General features: G+C 48.5%; 1 protein-coding gene across 1 annotated transcript in view; it reads right to left on the bottom strand.

The window, feature by feature from the left end:
• Positions 1–24,393, bottom strand: part of LOC142591344 (uncharacterized) — a 44,415-nt gene extending 20,022 nt beyond the window's left edge. Inside the window, exons 1-3 of the mRNA XM_075703669.1 lie at positions 24,386–24,393; positions 19,082–19,181; positions 17,842–18,099 (exon numbers count right to left, since the gene is read on the bottom strand). Of these exons, the coding sequence (XP_075559784.1) occupies positions 17,842–18,099; positions 19,082–19,181; positions 24,386–24,393 (366 nt within the window). The remainder of the gene's footprint in view (positions 1–17,841; positions 18,100–19,081; positions 19,182–24,385) is intronic.
• Positions 24,394–27,674: the final 3,281 nt, after the last annotated feature.

Raw genomic sequence — 27,674 nt, 5'->3', positions numbered from 1 at the left:
TCAAGATCACACAAGACAAAAAAAATTCAGCACCAAAGGAGGACGTTGATGTTTCTTTTTTACTTTGTTTTTACAGCTTCGAAGAGGCTTGGCAAGTTGTGCAGACACGTGAACCAGGAAAGCCTCAGGAGCAAGAATTGTGACGGCAACGCTAGAACGTTTGTAGATCACTCATTAAGGGGCTGTCTACAATCAAGATTTATTGGTTGAGTTGGTTTATTAATATTCAAATTGATGGGAAATATTTGGATCGGCGTTCGAAAGCGGTGGTGATAGGGAAACAAACAAAAAACCATGTGTATTTTCGTAATCTGTTCAGCAGTAATCTGCCTTTGTCATCCGTTCAGTCTTACGAGGGACCATAGGTCGGTGTGCTCGTTCACGGGTACACATGACATTGGACAAAAGTGTGCACAGGAGTGGGTGCTGGCAAGTTTTGAGTGGACATGAATACGAGCTGGAGTGCAGGATAACGCGAACACAAATGAATGCCAATGATGGTGATTTTCAGCGTGCGTGAATATGAATGAGAGTGATGTTGTCGGCGAGTGTGAGTTAACGTCAGTACACCATGTTCATCACAAACACCTTATAGTATATTACAGCCGTTTCGGGGTTCTGAGGCAGACCGCGCATTGCAGACTGCGGTCTGGCCACGCCGATGCAATCCACCGTCAAGTTAAAAACCTGTTTTGGAATTTATCCTAACACCTTTGCCGTTAAAACAAAGCAGATACAGGAATCAAACTCGCAAGTGAGTGCACAAATTAGGTCGTGAGTGACGTGCATGACTAAGAAGAGTACCACCCCAGGCGGGAATCAGACCCGCGACCTCATGGAACGCTGTGACCACAGAGCAACCGCGGTGGTGCCTTGCAAACAAGGCCTCTCATGAATCGCCGTCAGCATCGTTGGTTCTATGTTCACCGCAGGTCGGAGGCCTCTCCCAGGGAATTAATGTACCAATTACCCAAGGCCCTGCACAGGACACACGAGCACTTGGTATGCTCGTGTGTCCCCCTTCACTGTGTCCTTGTCGATTATGCGCGCAAAATATTTCACTATGAATTTTAAAGGGTGTATTTAAATACTTCTGCAACCTTCTTTTAGGAAAGACCATGTGGTACCTACTGGTGTAGAGATGTAGCTTGGCAGGTAAGAAACTGATGTGTTTTTATCTAAAAATAGAATTGATTGATGTTTTGTGGGACAAGTTGCCTGCTGTCTCAATGAGCAAACTTTATGGCTGAGAATATCTTTGCCATTACGTCAGCGTTCAAAACTTGTCAAAATCTTTAATCGTGGCGCATTAGAAAACACCTTGACACAATATGATTGTAGCGCTTACAGTAATTGAAAGAAAGGTGCTGAAAATAATTACATGAATACAGCAGAATGAAATGCAGGCACTTACATGGGAAATTAAGTAAGCAATTTACCAACGATGTTATGAATGGAAGCACCTGACACTTAATAGAATAAGAAAGCTCTGGAGCAAGCCTCCGGCTCGCAGTGCAAGACTTGTGCACACCTATGATTGTATTGCAGTATTCATGGCAGAGACCGGACCGTTCAACCTTGCACACTGTAACACTCTGTATTTATCTCTCTCAACTCTTGTACCGACATGTACAAACTGCATGTTGTAAACAGTAAAATAATTGCTATTGTCCTACATATATTTTGCATGTTGATTAAATTCTCATTTTCACATCCGACTTTAAAGTTCCACACTGAGAGCTGACCGAGTTAGTGCATTTTTGCGACTAGAAACAGTGCACAAAGTATGAAGGACAATGAAAACACAACGGGAGCACTGACTTGCAACTGAATTTTTATTCATATATATATATATATATATATATATATATATATATATATATATATATATATATATATATATATAGTCATATCATAACAAGCCAACCAACACTGACACCAAGGACAACATAGGGAAAATTACTTGTGCCTAATGAATGAAATAAAGAAACGATAAATTAATGGAAATTAAAGTGGATGAAAAAACAACTTGCCGCAGGTGGGAACCGAACCCACAACCTTCGCGAAGGTTGTGGGTTCGGTTCCCACCTGCGGCAAGTTGTTTTTTCATCCACTTTAATTTCCATTAATTTATCGTTTCTTTATTTCATTCATTAGGCACAAGTAATTTTCCCTATGTTGTCCTTGGTGTCAGTGTTGGTTGGCTTGTTATGATATGACTAATAAAAATCGGGCCCCTCGGTTAACCCCCTTTCTTCTCGTATATATATATATATATATATATATATATATATATATATATATATATATATACATATATATATAAGAGAACGATGCGAACACACCAGGTAATGTGAAAAAAGCAAGCAAATGAAGTGCAGCTGCTATTAACCGCGACTGACATTGCAAGAAATGCTAGAAAACACAAGCATGAGTGACGTCGTGAGTGAATTCCATCAACTGCGACATGCTACTAAATCCATGCAGAAAGCCATGTTAAATGTAGGTGGGCATTACGTGATTCAATGAATTCCACTATATGCTTACAAACCATACAAAATAACATTTTGCTTGAATAAGGGGCAAAGAAGATCAATCTATTAATTGCTACAAATGCCTTAGTCACCAGATTTAAAAAGAGGGAGGACTTTCGTTTCTTTCAAAGATGAAGGAACAATACCTGTTAGAGAATGCTGAGAAATAACAGCAATAATGAGGAGTCCAATGGGAATAATATAATGTATCAAAATGAATTAGGAATTACGTCAGAGACTCCACATTTCTTAAATTTGCAGACATACATCTATATTTTAACAATATTAATAAGAAATACAACCTAAAAAAAACGCCACTACGTTAGTATTTGCCATAGGAAATGAGTTCCTATGGGGCATGCACAATGGCCTCCAATTGAAAATTGTACCAGTAAAGCTCTACCACGTGTTTGACCCCTGTTGATTGCTTCAAGTCCAGCTAAGTCGCACAAGCCTGTTCCCTTAGTCAGTGAAACTCAGAGAAACTTGGCCTTCTTTGTAGAGCAAAGACAGTCGGCAAAAATGAAGCACACAAAGGTACAGGTGAAGATCCAGGTGCTATATCATATTGTCACAAGATGAACCATTTATCTAAAGACGTGCACAGAGTGGAAATGGTTGCATTCCCATACATGTGCTACATAATGACAATCGCCACAAAAACCCATCACATTGCTATTACTTGCACAGGTAATTTTCATCGCTGCTATGGAATGGCTGCCTGACTGCACCACAATCTATAGCAACCAATACACTGGGCATTTCAACTGGTTGATGAAAGCGGGATGGGCACTAGCCAGACTGAAGCAGCGGCACTCCACACACTGTTCAACGCCTAGCCTCGTGCGAGTCACTTAAGATTCGTCACGGACGCTTGCTGACATTGCCTTCAGGCGGGATCATGCCTTTCTGTTAGATTCACGTTTCGCGTCCATGATTTCGTTACTAGGTTTCTGCGTACGTAAGGCGACGCGAAACGAGTGAACGCACTTTGTTCATCGACAAAAGGCGCCCTTACTTTGCAAAGTGATTTGGAAATCGATTGTCAATGCCGGCGCACATCACTTCTGTCTTTTCGAGCTCGTAAGCAGTGTCTCGACGTGGTGCCTAAGGCCAAACGGGCATCCAGCTTTACCAGAAGGCGCAAACACGATGAAAAGAAGCACTACATATGACACAACCTGCAACTTACATTATCCGCGTCGGCACCATATGCAGTTGGCGCTGTGTTACCACGGCTCTTCGAAAGAGGCAGTCCAAATCAGGCGACATGGGATGCTGCTTCGTGGATGCACTACAGTTCGTTCGAAGCTTATTTAACTTCGCAACGGCAACGTTATTCGTACTCGCAGACATTACACAATGCTCCAGTACTACAGTACACACCACACAGCCACAAGGAACCACAGCGATCCTCTCACTGCATGCACGCGCGACGTGTGTAGGCGCCGGCGGTCATTTTCGATTTTAAAACACAGCATCAAACAAATGCTTTATCTATTTAGGCGTAACATATTAAACAACAAAACGATAATACTAGCATTTTGCGTACTTTCTATTAAATGTTCTTTTGTGCGGCGTCATAATGCGTGACAGCAGTGGACTCCACATGGGGTCGTCTGCTGCCACATGCGTGCACCCAGCGCCGGCCTAAAGATTATAGAGGGACCTTGAAGGGGCCCTGAACCACCCCACGGGCTTGGTGAAATAACCCAGTGCGCGGGTAGCATACGCTGTTGTGAAAATCTCAGCCAAGTTCTGCTTGGCCAAGATTTGCCTTCAAACGAACAACTCTGATGCATTAGTTTGTGCATCTCTCGTGAGCGTTACATTGATTTAGGCGAGCTCGGCGATAGCCCGGTTCACAAATTAGTCGTGCACTTGAGAGCGCTGTATAATGTACCAATTCTTTTTTCCCTTTATTTTGATGGCTATATATGTACCCGTATGCAGAAGAAGTGCACATCGCGATGCTATTTTTTTTTTTGTCGACGGTATGATATGGGCACTCGAGGCGTGTTCGTGCCGCCGGCACGGCCGTGCTGTCACGCTATCGACGGTGCGCGTAAGGTCCCGCGCGTTGAGGGCTTGGCAACGTTCCCAGAGACGCGAGAGATGTGCATTGCATTTGACTGCAGTGAGAACGACGAAACAGAATGGAGCGTGCGCTCCTCACGCTCCGCTCAATGGACTCTACAGCGGAGCCCGGACAGCGTTCCGCCTTCCGCTGTGCGCATGTGCAAACACTATTGGGGGCGAGCTCCACCACTGAAGAAGCTGGTGCCGCCGTTGGCGTGACGTGGGATGAGGGATCACGTGGACACAGAGGCTGCTTCGGAAGCGCCGAAGCTAGCAGAAAACGAAATTTTAAAGTCCAACCTACGCAGCGGTTCTGAATAAGTGCCGAGGCTTTACCGCCTTGGGTGTCGGCTTGACAACATTTTAAAGTACTATAATAGGTATTGGCTGCCTTTGGAGGCGTGCAGCATGGTAGGCTACGGCTCGGTGCCGCAGTGTCGGACGCACGTAACGGAGCCCGGTGTCAGCCTTATTCACACGTAGCAGCAGGACAAGGAGCTGCGTGAAACTTGGCTAGGGAAACTTAGGACCAGCAGACAGCCATCGGCTACAACTCGGGTGTTCCAGCAAGCACAGACGCGAGGAAGATTTCTGCTACGGCGCCGGGACACCGCGATGTTCGGAGAACAGTAGAAAACGCGCACTGAGAAGCTCGCCCGCGCCCGGCTAATGTCATGACGCTTTATTAATTCTATGAACTTGTTCGTGCTAGATTCTGGAAAGTAATTGAAATGGAAAGGGAGCGGTAAGAAGGGCATTCAAGAAAGGCATGGCATATGGTCATGTTTGTGTTATCAATTAATGCACTGGATTACGAAAAAGAAGCAGAGGGAAATCGCACGCTGAGAAGACCGATAAACATATAGTGCGATGCAACTTGAAAAATAACATTCAAACGTCAGAGAATTTAGAATATGAAAAAAGATTAAATCGTCGGAACGGCACATCACAGTAGCTGTATACGTGTCCAAGTCTCTATAATGAGTTATTTTTGAACAGTTCTGATAGCCATATAAAGCTCACGGCACGGGGCGAAAACGCACTCACAGCGAATGCAAAATATTGTGCCCGGACATGCATGCAGACGTGCAGTCGGCCGCTGGGAACCCGTGCGATCACTGGTTTGAGGCTCCATTCCGTTATGCCCCATTTGGTTATACAGACAGCCCACTATAAGAACATATTTCACATAGGTTACTCTCAGCGTTTGCCTACCTTTCACGCAAGAAGGCGGTTCGGGAGACTCCATCGCGGCGACCCCGCGCAGTGGCGTTTACTGTGCTTATTCGGTTATGAGATAGCGTCTGTAAACGATTCTGTGCTTTCAGTTTGCCCAAGATTATTATATCGAGTCAAAAACTAGCTTCGTTTTGAGAACGCCTACATAAATGTCAAGGAGGGCTGCCGCGTGGTGTTTTGATTGAGCGCCGTGAGCGAAACCTATGAGGAGCGCGCCACGTGATCCCTCATACTACGCAAGGGAGGCGGTTCCGAGAGATGGCGACTCCGTAACTCCTCGCCCCCGATAGCCTCCCCGCCATGCAGCCGCGTTAGGCCTCATTTACACAACCACTCCTCACGCTCCGCTCAATGGAGTCTACAGCGGAGCGAGGACAGCGTTCCGCCTTCCACTGTGCGCAAACACTATATCCTCCCCGCAGGGGCATAGCCAGGGGGGGGGGGGGGCTTATGGGGCTTCAGCCGCCCCTCCCTCCCCGAAATTTTTTCGTGCTCTCCGTGCACCGCCCAAAGCAACCCCCGGCGCCGGAAATCATTCTGGATTGTGTCTAGAATGCTTTTTGACGCTCGAAAAGACATTTCAGCGCGAAAACTGCGAACTTGGGCTGCATTTCGTGGCAATGCCCATGCACCGGGAGTCACATAACGCCAGCAGCCCCATCCGAGCACAAAGTTTCAAGGGCGTTTTGATTGCGAACGGGCTCGCCGCGGCATCTCGCGGAGGCCGCGGAATCTGCGGAGCGCGTGGATGTCAATTCTGAAACTTTATGGGTATAAAGTTCTCATAAACTTTTGATGCGAAAGGTGCATTGACATTTCAAAACGTGTGCTTTAGATTTTCAATTACGGAACTTTCTGGGTTTAATGTTCCTATAAATATTTTACGCCAAAGGTGCATTGACTTTTCCAAAGTCTTACCTTCGAACATACAACGAGAAAAGCCAAATCAACAAGCTATCAGACAATTTGACAACGCACGCAGCGAGGTCCCATGAGACGAAGCTTCGTGGTGGTTCATTCGCGCCATCATGTCGCATAAAAAAAATACCAGCATTTTTTTTCACCTGTGCCATGTCAAAACACTAAAGCCAGCCAAGGTAACTACGTTCTTATTTTTTTTCTACTTTGACTTTTATTCGCGAGGACACATTGAGGCTCTTCAATTTCTTTTGTGCTCGCTACTCACAGGCTGCCAGAGCCAGCCAGAGCGCATGCATTTTTCTCGTGTTGCCCCAACCACTGCACGGCGCACTTCGGTGCGCGTTCGGTTTTCTCTGGCCGAATGCATTTTCGCCTAGCAGAGCTTTGGACGCTTTCTAGATAGCAGACGAGAAAAAGAAACAATGGTCGCTCACCGCCATCCCTGTGGGGAGACACGACGGATTGCACCGCGTTCGCTTGAGCGCAACCTCTCCAGAAAAACTTATATGGCGACTATAGCGAGCGATGATAGCGAGCAGTATGCGCATGGTTTTCGGTGGACCAAGCGTCTCGCGTTTTCTTCGATATTCCCTTGGTAGCCACATTAGGTACCCAACGTAGGCATTCGATTGTAGCCAACATACTTTCCTTTGTGTTCCTTCATTTGGGTGTCCGCGCCCCACAAAAGGAAAAAGAAAGAAAAACATTGTTGCGGCACAGCGAAATGTCGCATGGTAAAAGTTTGATTTTGTTACTTCTTTTGCGGAAAGCAATGGGCCATGGGAGGCTTCAGTTGCCGGATACTCTTACTATATTATTTCGATAGCAATTATATGGACACTCCAGGCGCATTCCTGCCGTCGCCGTCGCCCTCATGTTTGTATAAAGTCCAAGGGCGATAACATCGTGAGCGTGCGCCGCATGCTGCATGTGCGAGTGAAAGCATGGGGGGGGGGGGGAATGGGTGAACCGACGATGGCGGCTTAGTCTAGTTTGCGCAAGGGAGAAAAGGGAGAAGCAAGCGCGCCGCCTTCCGTCACGCGTTATACATACAACGCCGGGCCAGCAACAAGCCACCACTGTGATTGTTAAATTCACGGCATGCCTGAAACTTGCTGCAATCGACGTCGGTACCCTCTGCCACGCTATCCGCTCGGCGGCAGGACTCAACACAGTGGAACGCAGCGACACATACTTCAAAATCCGCACCACACAAAACCTGGTGGCCGTTGACACCTATCGTCGATCTGCTGCCGACAAGCTCGCGGAACTATAGAGCATCACTATCAATGATGCAGCTTACGAGACAAACACCTACGTGGCCGCTGATCCTATGAACGCACGCGGCGTCATACATGGAATACCCTGCTCGGTCTCCGACGGAGAGCTGCAAAGTATTGTGGAAGTAGAACAAGTGAAACTCCTGACAATCCGCCGAATAGGCACGTCCAACACCGTGATGGTGACGGTGGAAGGCCCACGTTTACCCAGATTTGCCCTTATTAATCGCGTTGTCCAGCTCCTCTACCCATTTCGGCACAGAAGTTCGCTGTGCTCGCACTGCTTCACGCTCGGTCACGCCGCCGACGTATGCCCAAATCGTTCGACGTATTGCATGTGCCATCAATGCAGTAGAACATTTCCCAGTGCGCAAAGCATACCCCCCGCCCCCCCATGAGTGCTTCCCCTACTGCCATAATTGCGGCGGTGAACATTCGCCGACTTCGAAAGACTGCCCAGCAAGAAAAGAAGCGGACCGCGCGGCGCGTTCGCGGGCATCCAAGCACCGTCACCGACGGATACGCAACACGAAGCCCTTCCAGTATACATCAGATTTCCCTGAATTGCCACAGGGGACACACCGTCCCCGTCAACAGGGCACAAGAGTCACTATAAGTGACAAGACCCCAGACACCTCCATCGCTACTTCCAACCGGTTTTCCGTGCTTCGCCAGACGAGTCGCAGCCGGAGTCTCAGTCACTGCCGGAGTCGCAGTCGCAGCCGCAGCCGCAACCGCAGTCGCGCCCGCAACCGCAGCCGAAGTCGCAGTGCCAACCAAACCATCACAAAAAATCTCCAAATGGAAGCCCGCCGTCTAAGGCCGCCAAGCGATCTACCACTCCGGAGCCGGAACGTCCCAGAAATGACAAGAGCCAGCCAACCTCTGGTGACGGTGAGCCAGTCCGTCCAAACCTGCCTACTAATCCCTCACAATCCTCACCTAACACTTCACAGTCAACCCGTTCTATTTTACGGACTCCACTCCTTCATTACTCGTACTCTCAAGCTCTTCAGCGCCCTATGACACCATCTACAACCCCATCGCACATGCCGGACCAAACAAGCATGCAGCGCCTTGAACGAGCGATCCAGGTTTTAACGGGTAAAGTAGACAGCCTCGCGAATGAGGTTGCAGTGATTCGCACGATACAAGCTGAAATGCAATATCTTAAGCAAGAAATTGCACGCACTGATTTCGTCGTTCAACAGCTTGTAGCCAACGCGCAAATGTTCGCGCGTGCACAGACATCCACGCAGTCCAAGGTCGATGAGCTCTCCGGCTCGGCAAATCTGTAATATGGCAGGCCCTAATCGACCTTTAGTAATATGGCAATGGAATTGCAGGAGCCTTCGAATGAAGAAAGCTCTCTTACAAAAATTTATCGGCCGAGAAGCGCAGAAACCAGATATCATTTTAATTCAAGAAGCTTGCGGACTTAAATCATTACCGGGATATTAACACTTTACCCAAGGAAATATTACTAAACGAGACAAAAGAGCTCCACAGGGTGTGACCGTTCCCATTACCACTGTAACATACGTGGCCAAACATATTCCAGCTATACAAATCGATACTGATTCCATAAACAATTCGACTCAGGAGCACGTTAGTGTCCAATGCCGCTTCGGCAGCCGTGACGTTCTAATTATCAATGCATACTGGGTCCCAAGTCTCGACTGTCCTTCTCTAAAATGGTTGGACACGTACACAAAGCTACATAAGGACAAAGACGTCATTATAGCTGGGGATTTCAATACACATAACATATCATGGGGCTACCAGCGCACAACTAAAGCAGGGCAGCGCCTCGAAAGAAAAAAGCAAGATAACGAGTTTACGTCTCTTAATGACACAACCGAGCCCACGCGCCAAGGAAACAGTGTCGAACGTGACTCTAACCCCGACTTAAGCTGGTACCACGGAATCGGGAATGTAAGTTGGGCGAATCTTCACGAAAGTCTTGGAAGTGACCATTACATCATTGAGGTTACTCTAAGCATTCCTCGCTCTAAGGCTCGCCATGCTAACGCAGCTTCTAGTACACAACTTACTGACTGGCACCGATTCCGATCAGACCTAGATAGGGCCGACGAACAGCCGCACCTACATTCATGGGTGAAGAATATTAGCGAGACGAGGAAAAAGTACACCAAAATGATTGCGCGTACTGTTGAAAACCCACACATAGACTTTCATCTGCTTAACTTACGGGATGAAAGACACAGGATAGTGCAGAATTGGAAGAAACATAAACAGAATCATAGCCTTAGCAAACTTATTGAGCAAATAACAGTAGAAGCACAAGAATACGCGCAAAAACTGTGCACCGAGAACTGGTTAGAAACAGGTGACAAGCTCAACGGCCGCCTACATACTGCGAGAGTGTGGAATATCTTAAGATCACTTTTGGGCCAAGGAAAACCACGACACGCCATGGACAAGATAATGATGAGCTCTGGCCAGACACGCGAAGAAATAATTGATGAAATTCGTCAGACGTTCTATTCCTTGGATCAAAATGCAGAACAACTTCCGGATTACTCAACTGAGTCACTCGAAGAGAGTACAACAGGCATAAACAGCCTGTTTACTTTAGCTGAGCTACATACAGCTCTCTCTTCGCTGAAACGAAACACTACGCCTGGCAAAGATGGGATTACTTATAGTACACTTCGTAACTTACCCTCTTCTCAATTAGAACAACTTTTAGAATACATCAACAATATTTGGGAATCCGGAATCCTTCCAGAGGAATGGAAAACGGCAATGATAATACCAATCCCGAAACCCAGCAACCCGGCCAACTGTATCACAAACCTACGTCCTGTATCTTTAACGTCGTGTGTAAGCAAACTGATGGAACGCATGGCCCTTAACCGTCTCAACTGGCACTTAGAAAACAGCAGTGCTTTTCCTTACACAATGACAGGCTTTAGATCACATGGTATCACTCAGGATACCATGCTTCGCATCTCGGAAGATGTGTATCACAATCACAGTCTCGTACAAACCAGAGTAATCGCAGGTGTAGATATACACAAGGCTTTCGACCACGTGAAACACTCCGCTATCCTCAAGAACCTCTTGACCTTACGAACCGGCACCCGCCTCTACAATTATATTAAAGATTTTTTTACCGGTCGCTCTATACAAATTCAAATCAATGGAGAGCTGTCAGCGCCATACCCTCTGAGTATAGGAGTGCCTCAAGGCTCAATCCTATCACCCACTCTCTTCAATATTGCTTTGCTCGATCTGCCTGCCCGGCTCTCTTCCATCGCACTACTCGAACACAATATTTATGCAGGCGATATTACTACATGGTGTTGCAAGGGGTGCCTAGGTGAACAGGAGCACACCATCCAGTCAGGCTTAGATACCATTCACGAATACGTTAACGGTATTGGGCTTAAGTGTTCTCCAACAAAATCTGAGTACATAGTAGTAACTAATCAAATAGGCCGCCGCACGGAAGAGCAGCGCCAAAGCATCAGTCTTCATATCGAACACACTGAAATACCGCGCCGATCTAACATCAAAATACTGGGCTTCATCCTTCAGGATGACGGTAGAGCTGAAGTATGGTTGGAAAAAACGATCCGACAACTAAACCAGATATACCACATGTTATCTAAAGTAACACGTAAACACAGAGGACTAAAGGAGCAAGAACTTCGAAGGATTATTGAAGCGCTTGTCTACTCCTGTGTGCTCTACCAACTTCCATATCAATCTCTCACTAAGACCCAGCACTCCAAATTAGAAACGGCGCTCCGCAAATATATGAGATTAGCTTTAGGAGTACCCCGATACGCCGCAAACGACCTCGTGGCCGCCACTGGGCTTTTCAACACACTTGATGAACGCACTACAATTTCCAGACAAGCGCAAATTCAAAGGCTTCAAACATCCCCACAAGGGCGCAGACTGCTCGAACATCAAGGATACCAGACAGGTGCCCTACCGCCTTTTCCACCGTTGTATTCACCACCATGGGACTCACTACCCGGATTCACGGTCCTACCCATACCACAATATATGCAGCCGCACAAACACGAAGCTCGCTGCTCCCAGTTAGTCAAACGAATAAATAGGGAAAACCCACTACCAGACACTACGTATTATTATACGGACGCTAGTCACTCGGAGGGTAGATGTCTAACTGCAGTAGTCGGCCCTGACTACGAGCATGTAAACGCACACATAGGAGTCCCCGACCCATCCGACGCAGAGGCTCTTGCTATTCTCGAAGCAGTCACCCGGCCTCATCATCCTACCCAACGCAACTTAATTCGCACCGATAGCCAAGATGCATGCCGTATGTTTCGCGACAACTTGCTACCTGAGCATATACACAGCCTACTTCAATGTCACTTGGACGCACACCCTTCGCTCTGTGTTACCTTGCAGTGGATACCTGGGCACCAAGGCATGGGGGGGGGGGAACTCCCGGGCTCATGAGCTCACCCGCGCAGTTAGTTTTCCGGATCCCCCGTGCCTATGGCCATCCGAATTCAGCCCAAGGGAACAAAGAAAGACTTTGCACAAGGCGCTCACATCACTTTTAAAGCAACTTCGCGCCAATGCCGTCGCCTTTATTACTCCCCCTGCTAACCTCTCGCGAGAAGACAGCGCTATTCTCCGAAGACTTCAAACAAACTCAATAGTGGCTCCTCTTTTCCGTCACTATATTCAAGGCCTACCTGGGCCACCGAAATGCCCGAACTGCATGGAATATCCGTCCCTAGAGCACTGGCTATGACATTGCCCTCACACTCAACCGAAACTGCAGTCAGCCCTCTCTAACATTCCCACTAACATCAAGCCACGGTCATGGACGGAGTGGCTCACTCCACCACCCCATGCAACTAACATTTTCCTGCCGGTGCTTATCCAGCACGTCAGAGACGTGTTGTGTGAGGACTGGTAGCTGACCGACCAGGGTTGAGCGCCGGACGCTGGCGTAAAAATAAAAGTTTTCTCTCTCGCTCTCTCTCTCTCGCTCATACACTGAGTTGAACATGGTTGCGCGACGTAATGGACGCTCCAGAAGTCGAGCAGCGTGGTGCCGTGGGGTTTTTGACAGCTGAAGCTGTTTCCGAAAAAGAAATTAGTCGCCGTATGGCTGCCGTGTACATTGAACATAGTATTTCACTGGCCACTGTGAAGCGTTGGAGCAAATGATTCAAAGAAGGACGTGAAAGTTGCAAATAGAATCCAATACCCGGCCAAAGCCACCATGCAATCACCCCCAACATAATTGCAAAGGTTGATGAGCTGATTGGAGAAGAACGGAGGATAACCATCGATGAACTGGCAGAGCGTGCGAACATCAGTCACGGTTCGGGTCACGCCATAATTCATGAACATCTCTGTTGTCGGCTCTTGTGTGCGCAATGGATGCCCAAAATTTTGAACCACCGCCAGAAGACGGAGAAGTTCGGCGCTGCCTTTACTCATCCGATCCGGTACCACAATGAGGACGACGATTTCTTGTATGCAATTGTGATCGGGGACGAACCATCATGCCACTACTACGAGCCTGAAACACGAAGGCAGAATTTACAGTGGAAACATTCGAATTCACCACTGCCAAAGAAAGCAAAGGCTGTCATTTCCAACGGCAAGGTGTTGCTGACTTTTTTTTCGATCTTCAGGGGCCATTACTGGTAGAATTTGCTAAATCTAGAGAGGGTATCAATTGTTTTCGATATTGTGAAACGCCGGACCGGCTGCGCGTCGCAGTCAAGGTGGAAAATTGACGAATGGGGTCATCTTGTTCCATGAAAATGCCCGTCCCCACGTCGCTGATGTGCTTAATACAAAACTGGCAAAGTTCAAGCGGAAACGCTGCAACATCCGCCATACAGCTCAGACCTGTCGCCATGCGACTTCCACACTCTGGGGCAACCAAAAAAACAGCTCAAGGGAACCAGATTTGTGTCGAGCGATGACGTGAAAGAGTCAGTTGCCGTCTTTTTGAAACGGCAACCCAAGGAGCTTTATGAAACAGGGATCACGCGACTCGTTAGTCAATGGGACAAATGTCTAAATACTCATGGATACTACTTTTAAGTAAAGTACCCCATTTGTAAATATATTCGCATTGGCTCACTTTCATTTGACTCGGCGTCGTATATTTTGCAGAACTCATGCTTTTTATGCGTGCTCTCTGTTGCGACTATAATTTCGGTGCAATTACTCACGATGCACGACCGCTGATAGCTGCTCCTGCGTAATACATTGGAACAAATGACAGCGTCATTGAGATTTTTCACTGGCCGTTGCAAATGTACAAGAATGTAAACAAGGATCTTGAATGACAAAGCAAAGTTTCATTAACATATTCGTCCTCATCTTGTTCATTTCGTGGCCTTTACATTTTTCATATCAGCTGCATGCACTGCTTTGCTGATTTCGAACTGATATAGTTCTAAAGTTCGTGTGATATTTTTTTTTACTTACTAAAGGGGTTGGGACACCAAATTTCGAGGCTATAAAAAGCATGTTGTGGGCTGCTTCCTTATGCAAGGTCACCCTGAACGAGGTATTGGACGCTGCAAACATTACAAAATAATTTTAATTCAGCTCCAAAGAGTCATTAAAAACTCCTTCTCGAAGTCGAGACCCATGGCTAGCGCGGCGGTTACTACGTCACAGAGGAGGAACGAAAATATTGACGTCATAGCACACTAGCAGAAAACGTGACGTATGATGAGTAGTGATGAAATGCCAATTACGGAACCTGCTGAGCCGAGCGACCGAGCATAGCCTCCACTATGACCGAGCCACAGGCATACAGAAATCCTTTGTTAATGCAAAGAAGCGGTAAGGCGTGCAGACACGGACACAAGAGGAGAGACGTGGACAACGCGAACGCCACACGGCGGCCCGCGAACGGCAAACTGCGTGCGGCGAGTTGCCGTGCGGACGGGCCTTCACACGTTTGAGTGTAACACTAGCCGGCCGACTCCGAAAGGGACCAGGATATGCGGCGTTCGTGTTGTCCGCTTCTCTCCTCGCGTAGTCGCATAGTTCGGCAGCTCGGAGTGGTCTCTCGTTCGCTTGTCCTTTCTCAATGTGAGGGCCCGTCCACGTTACCGGCACGGAAACTTGCCGCACGCCATTTGCCCTTCGCGGGTACCCGTGCGACGGCGGTTTGCTCGCGAACGGCGAGATTTCCTTGCCGTAGAGAGGTCGGGCCCGGGACCCGTTTGTGCGGCCGGCAGCCGTACGGCGAAGCGGCCAATAAGCGACCGAGGAGTGGTCCCTCTGGCACCGCCTCTGATCGTTCGGCGCTGCCGATATTGTCGCTAGGCCATTTGTGGTTCACTTCAAAGCTAAAGCATACGGCGCTTCGGAATGAATCACCGACTCTCAAAAGCAGCAATATTTTCGTACCGTTGTTGTCACTCTCCGCAATAATAATAATAATCGCGACATGCACTTCGAATCGCCAGTTGTTGACCTCTGCTGGCCGAGCACGCGTATGCGCGAGCAGACGACGCCACAGGAACGATTCAGAAGCAATATTTTGTATAGCTTGTTTGGACAGTAACTAACGTATGTAATGTGGCCCTGTACAAAAGCTTGGGGGCCAGAGACCGAATTTTCTTGAGTTTTTTACTGGTTGCCCGGATGATCGCGTTTTCTTCTCGCAACTTGCCAGATTGTTCACGTTTGCGTGCCCGGTCAACGGCTCTGGCATTTTGGCTCAAGGTCACTTGAAGGTCACCCACAATGGGAGTTAAAAGCATTTCAGGCTTAAAATGAACATTACCTTCTTCGCTTAATGTTTTTGTTCGGTATAATTAGTTTTTTTTAGTTTTAAAGGTGTTTGTCTAATCAGTGAGGGCACAAACAATGGCGATCCGTTGCAAAGGGTACGGCCGCCCCGGCGGTCATTACCATCGCTGAAGAAAACCTAAACAGTTATCAGTGTTAGAAAAGCGCGAAAAGGTTTGCCGAGTCGAAAATGCCTCTGCAAGTGGCTAAAGTAGTCCGAAATCACCGGGGAAGGGGGTGGGGGGGGGGGGGGGCGACGTTCAAAATTTCTATTTGCAATAAGACAGAAGTCGTTACACAATTTGCAAAATTACCGCCCCACCCAGCATACATTAGAACTTCTTTCTGGGCGAGTTGGTGCATACTTGACATAAAAATTGTAACAGCGCCAACACATGCAACCACAAAGTAACAAGGACGAGACACAATTGAGCGCTTGTGTTCGTCCTTGTTACTTTGTGGTTGCATGTGTTTGCGCTGTTACAATTTTTATGTCATCCAGCATACAGACGATGACATTAGCCTGAAATCCCGTCCCTTGTTGAAAGGCGTGGTTGCTGGTGCGATGTAGACAAGCCATAGCAGCGCGAACTCAGTATTCCTTAGAAGCTGCGGCGTATGTTGACACATGCTCCTCTCACGACTTATCTCACTATTCCTGTAGGTATACGAGAGGCCCATTGCCCCCCCCCCCATATATAGCGTGGACAGTTGCTCACCTCAACACACTATGTTGATGCAAGAAAGTTAATAATGATAATGATGACGATTATGAGTTAAGTCCCCTGTGGAACGCGGTGGTGTCATGTTCCGCAACACTCCAGCACACGAATAAAGCTCATATCCAACATCAATATCTTTGAATACGTTTGAATTCCAACTGCTTGCTGTTAGCATCACCAAGCGCATCATTACACCCCATTCTCACGCTATGCACCTATTTTCGTTCGCCGTCACACGTACGGTTTCTCATACATACCTGAGCGCCATCAAAATACCAAACAACCTTTCTTTAGGTTTATACTGCGCTAGCGTGTACCCTCTGATTACTTTCCTTAAGCCTTTAGGCTTCATGAACGCCGAGTAGAACTTTGTCAACTTTTAGATGGATGCATTGTGCCGGTCTAAGATAGCCGTAATTATCTCCCCCGTACTTTTGCATGGCATCCACGGAATATCTTCTTTTACAATTTAGCGTTCTCAGACAGCTTCCCCTAAAGCACCCCCCCCCCCCAAAGAAAAGAAAGAAAAGTGCAACGCCCCTCCGATCATTCTAGAAAATTGCCTTATTATTTTTCTCCCTATCTCAATGTTTTCTATTGTTGTCTTACTCTAAACACTGCTTACCATTGCCACGAAAAAAAAAGAACAATGAATGGCAGCGCAGCATATCGACTGGAATGGCGACTGTTCTTTAAGGACACTACTCCGCGATTCTTGAAAATCCTTTTTTGTAAGCAGTTGGTCTGGGCAACTACTCCAAATCGCCGAAGTTCAGCAGCACAGATCCAGCAGCCCACCCTCGTAGGAATCAGCGACAACTCTTACCACATAGCCTCTAGGATCGGGCTGAAAATCACGGGTGACACCAGATCTCGGAGGTCTTGACTACTGAAGCGCGGTGTCGTTTTTAGTCGAAGCTTAACTACTGTGAATCGGCGTTTTTTTCTGCTCTCCTCCACGTTGGAGCACATTCCGTAACTCTGCTAGGCCTAATCGAGAAAGAGCTTTGAATTGAGGTCCCTTTGGTGTACACATGCTCGAGGCAATCGGGACATAATGCAAAAGGATAGACAGTTGGGTGAGTTGATATGGTAACATATTCTCGGATTGTAGCGTTAAGTGGGGGGGTGGGGGACGCACACACACACACAGAGACTAGAAGACAGGATGAGCGCTCGTCCTGTCTTCTTCTAGTCTGTGTGTGTGTGTGTGTGTGTGTCACTTCGCGCTACAATCCGAGAATATGCAACCGAGATCGCTCCCTTGCGCGCGCATACCTCCTGGATGCCGTAGTCGTGCGGCAGGAGCGGTGTTGTCTTGAGGAGCTGGCGCGGCTTGAGGAGCAGCACGTCGACGCGGTACTTTCTTTGCGGCCGGTACGCGGCGCCCGCCCGGAGAAACTCGTAGAAGAGGCGCATGGCAGCGGCCACGGCCTCGCGGCTGGGTCGCGCGTCGGGGCGGGCGTCGAGGGGGATGTCGATGGCTGGTTCCCGCCTCGTCTCGTAGCTGGAATTCTCGCTCAGCCGGCTCCTCACCTGCGCGCGAAAGAGGAATTCGGGGACGAGCTCGAGTCTGAGGCCCAGCACCAGATGCTCTTTCGAGACTTTAGCGCGCACAAAGACAGGACGTGCAACGACGAATGGACACACACATGTTCGACGTCCTGTCTTTGCGCGCGCAAAATTCCCTGAAGGAACCTTGCACAACCAACTCGCCCGAAATATAACGCTTCTGAACCAAATGCTCCTCTGCGCCAACGCGCGTGCGTTGCGAAGTATATAGCAGACGCATATAGCGAAGGTTCGGCGCAGTTAATATCCGTATTGCGACGTTACCGTTTTTGTGAAAGAGCCACTCGCATGGCGCGCATTAGGGCGCGTTGTAAAAGAAAAAAGCATGCGCACTTGACGCGCGATAGGAGTTATCAAACACTCACTCACTCAACCAATCAGCAATACACTTATTCAATCAAGTCAGTGAGCCAGACAAGCAGCCAGCCAGCCAATGAGTCTCTCAATTAAGCATTTAGCTGTCAGTGTTACAAAGCGTGTGCAAAAAAAAAACAAGATAAGGTCTGAGACTCGCTGGCAACCACGTCCGCAATTCACCGATCCATACCCGCTCCGCGACACTCTCAAGGCCATTATACACATATGCATAAACACCAAAAAATAGCCGGTTTTGATGTTTATTCGACGTTTGATGTAATCCGAAGTACGTTAGACGTAATTATTGGACGTTTATTAGTTCCCACTCCGTACACAAGGGTCACGTGTGATGTGGCTCATGCGTAAGTGTGCGGAGGCGGAGTAAACCATGTGACGGGAGTAAACCATGCGGCTTTCTTTTTGCTCAACCGAGGAACGTCAGGGTTAAGGTACTGGACGATGAACGCCACGAAGACGTCCGTCTCTTGCTCCTCTCTGCTGACCGCGGAGCGCAACCTCCGGTGGGCAGAGTGCATGTCCAGAAAACGAGGTGCTCCGACCAGGAAAGTCAGGCAGCCCACGAACTCACCGGAGGCCAGAAGCTGCACGGCCACTTCGAAGGCGACCATGGCACCGAACGTGTAGCCAGCCAGGTAGTACGGCCCTTCCGCCTGTACTTCACGCAGTCTCTGCAGGGTTATGAACATGCGGATATGTATGCATCAGATCTCACCGCAGCACATATGTTTACTATGGCGAGCTGGTGAAGGAAGGAAGCTGAGAACACTAATAGGCATTCTGAATCGGTCACAGCGCGACGCGACACTGTTATCTGTGCCCCCTGCGTCGCAGACAGCGACAACTACAGGGCTCCGAAGTAAATGAGACGTGATAACAATTTCACTTCCGCCCACAAGATGACTTGGGCACCAACGCCTGCGCAACCCCTGCTACTCCTGAGTTCACTTGTTTTATGTGTTCAGTGCGATTCCAGTGTTTCCACAAGCAACTCTGACAATAAAAGAACATTGCGTACTTGGTGTGCCATCTATGGAGAGGTTCCGCTTCTAGAAAAAAACACACACACGAATTCTCAAGATCACACAAGACAAAAAAAATTCAGCACCAAAGGAGGACGTTGATGTTTCTTTTTTACTTTGTTTTTACAGCTTCGAAGAGGCTTGGCAAGTTGTGAAGACACGTGAACCAGGAAAGCCTCAGGAGCAAGAATTGTGACGGCAACGCTAGAACGTTTGTAGATCACTCATTAAGGGGCTGTCTACAATCAAGATTTATTGGTTGAGTTGGTTTATTAATATTCAAATTGATGGGAAATATTTGGATCGGCGTTCGAAAGCGGTGGTGATAGGGAAACAAACAAAAAACCATGTGTATTTTCGTAATCTGTTCAGCAGTAATCTGCCTTTGTCATCCGTTCAGTCTTACGATGGACCATAGGTCGGTGTGCTCGTTCACGGGTACACATGACATTGGACAAAAATGTGCACAGGAGTGGGTGCTGGCAAGTTTTGAGTGGACATGAATACGAGCTGGAGTGCAGGATAACGCGAACACAAATGAATGCCAATGATGGTGATTTTCAGCGTGCGTGAATATGAATGAGAGTGATGTTGTCGGCGAGTGTGAGTTAACGTCAGTACGTAAGCGAGCGAGTATCGGTGAGTGGGTGTAGACGTCAGTATGAGCGCGAATGGGCGCTGGTAGGAGTGAATGGCCCTCTTAAAATTTTTACACCCTTAAGGATGTTGCCTTCTTCTGTGGGTAAGCCTTTAGATCAATAATTCTTTGTTTTATTTCACACGACAGCGAATTCTAGCTACATGTGCGATGAAAAAGACGCAGCTGAAAACTTTGTAACAAGTTGGACCACCTTGGCTGCACAGAAATATTCCACCAGATGATTTCACAGCGAAAGCTTTGAAAGTTTATTTACTCCCCTTTTCGCATCACCTGTAGCAGCTTGGGGTAAGTTTTACTTGTCACAAAAAGTCGGCAAACAAAAATATCTCATTGGTCCTCACCAACGATTCAATCTTACCCCTTAAAACGTGGGGGTGTTAATTTAGCCATGGGATAACCAAACACCCTTTACACATCCGTAAATGCGTAGGCGTTTTAGAGTGCGGAAGTGATTGCGAGCATGAATGGGTGCCGACGAGTGCGAGTACACACGAGTGCAAGTGAGTACTTATACCCTGCGAAAATATTGGCGAGTTATTGTAATTATCGGGCTCATACAGCCGACCTATGCGTGGGACAGAACTGGCAATGCCTTAATACGAGGGCAGGCGAGCACACGCACAACCTACGAAACGAGAGCAGAGGTACGATGACCATCCACTGCAAAACTTTCACCTATATACACTGAATTTCTATTTAAAAATACGTACTGCGCTAAAGTGCTTCAAAGGCACTATGTGTGTTTCGTATCTGAAAGCAGGCGAAATTGTTCAGCAAGGCAGCAGTTGTGTCAGCAAGCCGTTTATTATAGCCTGACCAGAAAAAGAATCGCGTATCTTAGTGCACGCCTTAGCAACGCCTTAGTGATTAGCCACATTGCACAGCTGACGAAGGAGCGAGCGGAAAAAAAGCTTCGCGGATGTTCTGGTACCGCGTGACCACCTTGTGCGTCATGACTCCACGAACGATCACAGTCTGCGAAACGAAGCCGCTCCTGCATGCACAAGACCTATCTATCAACGTTAAAGACATAGGGGCGTTCTGAGGCATGCCAGATTGTTCTCCGGGGCTTATACGTCAAGTAGTTTCATTTAAAGTAATAATAATCGCAATAATAATAAACCGAACATGTCACATCTTTACTACTATGACATAGCATCAGTCGTTGCACGCAGACTAGAGTAGATGGCAGCCATCTTCTCAATGCTGTGCGTGGTGACGCATACGCTTTCTGTCTTTGAGCTTGTTTTGCCTCGGTCAGTCAATGCGAAGCCTCCGGCAGCGACTTTGTCTTGTGGCGAGCCTCTCTTCCGCGGTGGCGTGCACTCCACTGATAGGGAGAGCAGGGTTGCAATACTGGATGTTGTCAAATTCTCTAATGGCGGAATTTTGACCCAATCACAGACACCGCAGCACCCCTATAGGCCAATGAGAGCTGGCAAGATGGCCAATTGCACAATGTGGCGCAATTTGTCAGTGTCGTGGCCCCTGGTGTGAAGCTTTTAAATTGAAGCGATTTTTTTTTTTCATGAGAAGTTCCACACAATCTTAACTGGAACATTAGGCATACTTTTGAAAACTCAGGGGGCGGATGTTTCGAAAGTGGTGATAGAGGATTCCTGCTATAAATAGCGATGGCTTCAACTCCTCGGCTTCAATTTCTCAATTACAAGACGCATGCTAACGTAATTGAAAATTCGATTTGCATATTTTTTGTGTATAAGCTTGGAATAAACATCAGTTGTGAGTGAGTGCTCGTCCGTGTCTTTTCTCTGCATTGTCCTCGTGATACCGCGCAAACTTTTTAAAAAGGATGTTTATGTGACACCAGAATCCTTCAGCAACTTTTTTTAAACGTTAGTCAAAGGAACTCTGGTAGACACTCATTATTGTCGAGCATGTTGATATGGGGTGGGTTGGAAACGGCTGGTCATGAAAAATGGGAAGAGCAGATAATCAGTGGTCTGTCAGACTAAAACAGAACGCGCACTGAAAGAGGGGAAATTAAATCTTGCGCATGCTAAAGCGTACTCTTTATCAGCCATATATAGTAATGTTTAAAGTTTTATTTTACTCATTCTTTCAAACAAAATTTATATTTTGCATAAAGGTGAAGTGCAGAAGCCGGAGCCGTGCTACTCCAACGTCTCCAGTTAGACACCATATAACCCTGCCTATCTACTAGACGAGGGTTAAGTTTGCCTTAGAGTAATTTAATGTGCAGGGCCTTGGGTAATTGGTACATTAATTCCCTGGGAGAGGCCTCCGACCTGCGGTGAACATAGAACCAACGATGCTGACGGCGATTCATGAGAGGCCTTGTTTGCAAGGCACCACCGCGGTTGCTCTGTGGTCACAGCGTTCCATGAGGTCGCGGGTCTGATTCCCGCCTGGGGTGGTACTCTTCTTAGTCATGCACGTCACTCACGACCTAATTTGTGCACTCACTTGCGAGTTTGATTCCTGTATCTGCTTTGTTTTAACGGCAAACGTGTTAGGATAAATTCCAAAACAGGTTTTTAACTTGACGGTGGATTGCATCGGCGTGGCCAGACCGCAATCTGCAATGCGCGGTCTGCGTCAGAACCCCGAAACGGCTGTAATATACTATAAGGTGTTTGTGATGAACATGGTGCGGTAGTAAAAGTCGATGCTCTTTCACACTGCCTCAGCAACGTGCTCACTCACACTCGTGTTTACCCAAAGAATGGCGTGATGACTATTGTGGTCTCAACGCCTTCAGGACTGATGGTGAATTGCGCCTCGATGAAAACATCCAACCCCACTCACGCAGAGGAAGCAGCTATTGCATTAGCTGTAGCATCTAACCCCAACGCCGATGTGCTCACTGACTCCCAGTACGCCTGTCGCAACTTCAATAATGGATTAATTCACAGGTCAGGGTTGTCATTGCTGACTAAGCATCCACCCAGCCAAGCCTCAGTCATCTGGTTTCCCGGTCACCTGGACCGGGAAACTACCAGGAGGAAACGAAGCCGCTCACAGGCATGCCCGAGCTCTTCTATACCAGGCGTCTCCCCCTGATGACCGTGAAGAGTGCTGGGACCTAACTGCTTTAGCAGTGTATGCTGACAATATCGCACCGTACAGAACAGCCAGGAAGGAGTACCCAACACCACATAAATCCCTCGATAAGTTGGAAGAGAACACTCTTAGGAGACTACAAACTAATACATACCCAACGCCAGCTAAGTTACACCAGTGGTACCCTACACTATACTCCCCGCAATGCCCACACTGTGGAGAGGTAGCTAACCTCTACCACATGGTGTGGGCTTGCCAATTTAATCCCATAGTTGACCCCATTCCAAATCCCTCAAAAGAGCAGTGGGAGGCTATTCTGCTCAGCGATGATCCTGACCGTCAGCACTGGCTGGTGGGGAGGGCCAGCGCAGCGGTAGTAACCAGTGGGCTACCGGAATAGGCGGCCCACCCACGAGTTCTACGAATATCCTACAAATAAAGATGTTTTCAATCAATCAATCAATGTCGGCATCCAATCACTCACGTTCCTGCTCACATCCATTTGCACTCGCCAAACACACACTCGCGTTCATAAGTCGCTTCCACACATGCTTACAGTCACCCACTCATGCAAATGCTCAACCGGCGAAGCACACCGTGGCATGCGTCGGGCAGAGCACTGCCTACCTGTGCAGCCTGCCTGCACAGCATGCCTGCCTGCTCCGCTGGACTACCTACCTGCGCAGCCAGCCTACACGCGCAGCCTGCCTGAACAACCTGTATACATGTGCAGCCTGCCTGTTCAGCTTTACTGACTGACTGCCTACATGCGTAGCCTGCCTGACCATCCTGCCTACATGTGCAGCCTGCCTGCACAGCATGTCTGCCTGCGCAGCCTGCCTACACGTGCAGCCTGCCTGAACAATCTGTACTCATGTGCAGCCTGCCTGACTAGCCTGCCTACTTGACCATCCTGCCAACATGTGTAGCCTGCCTGCACAGCATACCTGCCTGCTCAGTCTGACGGCCTGCGCTTGCCTACCTATCTACCTGCGCTTGCCTACCGCATGCGCAGCCTGCCTGACCAGTCTGCCTACTTAATCATCCCTCCAACATATGCAACCTGTCTGCCTGCTCAGCCTGACGGTCTGACTACCCTGATGCGCTGCCTGCCTACATGCGCAGGCTGCCTGACCAACCTGCCTACCTGACCATCTTGGCTACATGTGCAGCCTGCCTGCACAGCATGTCTGCCTGCTCCGCTTGACCGCGTACCTGCGCAGCCTGCCTACACGCGCAGCCTGCCTGCACAACCTGTATACATGTGCAGCCTGCCTGCTCAGCTTTACTGACTGACTGCCTACATGTGTAGCCAGCCTGACCAGCCTGCCTACCTGACTATCCTGCCTACATGTGCAGCCTGCCTGCACAGAATGCCTGCCTGCTCAGCTTGACTTCCTACCTGTGCAGCCTGCCTGACCAGCCTGCCTACTTGACCATCCTGCAAACATGTGTAGCCTGCCTGCACAGCATACCTGCCTGCTCAATCTGAAGGCCTGACTATCTACCTGCGCTGCCTGCCACATGCGAAGCCTGCCTGACCAGCCTGCCTACCTGATCATCCTGCCAACATGTGCAGCCTATCTGCCTGCTCAGCCTGACGGTCTGACTACCAAGCTGCGCTGCCTGCCTACATGCGGAGCCTCCCTGGCCAGCCTGCTGACCTGACCAACCTGCTCATCCTGCGTATGTGTGCAGCCTGCGTGCACAGCATGCCTGCTCAGCCTGCCTGCCTACCTCACCAGCCTTCCTACATGTGCAGCCTGCCTGCACAGCATGCCAGCTCAGCCTACCTACACAGCCTGCCTGACCAGCTTGCCTACATCTGCAGCCAGCCTGAACATGGCTGCCTGCTCAGCCTGACTTCCTACCTGCGCAGCCTGCCTTCCTTACCATCTTGCCTGCATGTGCAGCCTTCCTGCACAGCATGCCTGCCTGCTCAGCCTGATTGCCTGACTTCCTACGTGCGCAGCCTGCCTGACTAGCCTGCCTACCCGACCATCCTGACTGCCTACCTGCGCAGCCTGCCTACATGTGCATCCAGCCTGCACAACATGGCTGCCTGCTCAGCCTGACTGCCTACCTACGCAGCCTTCCTGACCACTCTGCCTGCCTGACCACCCTGCCTGCATGTGCAGCCTGCGTGCTCAGCCTGCCAGCCTGACTTCCTACCTGCGCAGCCTGCTTACCCGACCATACTGCCTACATATGCAGCCCGCCTGCCCAGCGTGCCTACTTGCGCAGCCATCCTGCCTGCAGAGCCTGTCTGCACAGCCAACGAATCAGTCAGTGGAAACTGCACACTGCTTACCGTGGAAGTCGAGCGATGCTGGAAGTCGAGCGACGCTGTTGGAGAACATGGCCCGGCATCCTCCGAGCATAGCATAGCTGTCCAGTTTTTTCTGGTCCATCTTGAAGGCGTCGGCTGACTCAGACTTCGAGGTGCCGACGAAGACGCTGCTGGGGATCCATGACGGGCGCTGCTTCGCGTGATGCGCGTCGAAACGGGACAAGTGGCGGAAGGACAAGGTGCGGAAGGACAAGTTCGAAACGCGCGGCGATCACGGTGCAACTTTGAAAAAAAATACAGCATTTGATATAAAACTTGATGGTCTGCATGTACTGCGTGAGGGGAGTGACGGCACGCTACGCGGATTTTTGTTCCTTTACGCTGTATTTCTCGTTTAGTTAAACACGACCGAGCTTAATACAATGTAGCTTATACTCCTTTTAGCGTACCTTTTAGCGTACCTGCTCGACGACGGTCAATGCAGCGCCGCTTCTCCGCTCCGGCCGATGCGATGCGAGATCCCACGACCTCGGTGCGAATTCTCCGCCTGGGCACGCCGCCTATTCAAATACATGTAAAACGCAAAAACGTTTAAATTTGTTGCATTTGAAATGTAGGTACGCGATGTGGTTAGCATGCCCAGCCACTGAATGCAAATTGCAGCAGTTACGAGGGGTGGAATCCTACGGGGGCTGATTGTGAAGAAATCTTCCTTTCTCTGTCCGCTCTCGCGATGGAAGCTAAAAATGAGGAGGAGGCCAGATGGACACAACGTAAAGCGATGTGGTCGACCGAATTCTCCGTTCGCAGACACCTCGCTACACTGAAATTAGCAAAACAATAATATGCCAATTATCGTGTGCCAGCTGGTGCCCTTGTGTTGAAGTGATAACCAGCCGAGATGACCAACCCGCAAATTAAAAATAAAAATCGCTGGTTTCAGATCTTCCATTGTACTTTGCGCTGTAAGGCTGCAGAAACACCACTGGTGTTTTCTTATCTGCCGTCACAAACAGGCCCCCAAATTTTAATTAGCCCACCCCCAAACATTACCTAGGCCCACCCCCAAATTTCAATTTGGCACTTGGCATTTTTCAATAGGGCGTGGCCAACTGGCCACGCCCTATTTTCATTTCGCCCAGCCTTAAACTTCAAGTTGACCCAATCCCAAATTTCAATTGGGCCACCCCTGATTTTCAAGCTGACCCAACCACCTTAATCGAACTTATTCCGGCTTAATAGTGCCGATCTACCTTAATACACCGTAATCCACCTCTATCAAACCTAATCCGCCTCCATGGTCCCTAATCCGCCTTAATCTAACCTAATCCATCCTAATCGGTCTTAATCCTCCTTTATCAACCATAATTCACCTTAATCCGCATTAGTCGACCTTAATCTCCCTTTATCCACCTTAATCCACCCTAATCATTGTTCATGCACCATAATCCACCCTAATCCTTCTTAGTGCACTCTAATCCACCTTAATCTTCTTTAATACACTCTAATCAACCTTAATCCTCCCTAATCCACCTTATGTCAATCACTAATGATTCATAAATTAACTTGGGTAATCATTCTCTTATACATGGATGGACATGCTTTGGGTCACCTCTGGACTTCCTTGGGTCACGTGATACTTCCAGTTTACAACGCGACCTATAAACATAGCGATCTAAGGGCTTTCGCCTTAAAACTTACAAAAAACTCAATGTTGACTAGCTAACGCTCATTACCTGCAATACCACGGGTATACTTGCCACTAATTTTTTCAGGGCGCAAAGCAGAATCTATAATCTGCCCTTCCGACTGAATAACAACAGTTCGCGACGTGCGAGGGGATGGAGCAGCCCCGGAATATTAAGCATACTGAGGACAACAGCAACAAAAACGCTGGTGAGCAAGCCGGAAAAATGAAAAAAAAAATATGCAGCATTACGGGATGCTTTGCTACGAGCTATAATAAAGACGCCTGAGCTCGCAAACAACGCTGTTGTTTGTGGGAACATAGTTCTTTCGGCCAATGTCATGCAGGCACTGCTTCCTGCGCAAGCCGTCACGCTTTCCTTGTGGTATCATAAAAACGGCATAACCATCTTCAGGCTTCTTGCTGCAGTCATATGCGCGACAGCCTGGCTAAGCGCTA

The sequence above is a fragment of the Dermacentor variabilis genome, chromosome 8 (assembly GCF_050947875.1).
Source record: "Dermacentor variabilis isolate Ectoservices chromosome 8, ASM5094787v1, whole genome shotgun sequence".
NCBI classification, from domain to species: domain Eukaryota; kingdom Metazoa; phylum Arthropoda; class Arachnida; order Ixodida; family Ixodidae; genus Dermacentor; species Dermacentor variabilis.
This window is presented reverse-complemented; position numbering and strand designations above follow the sequence as displayed.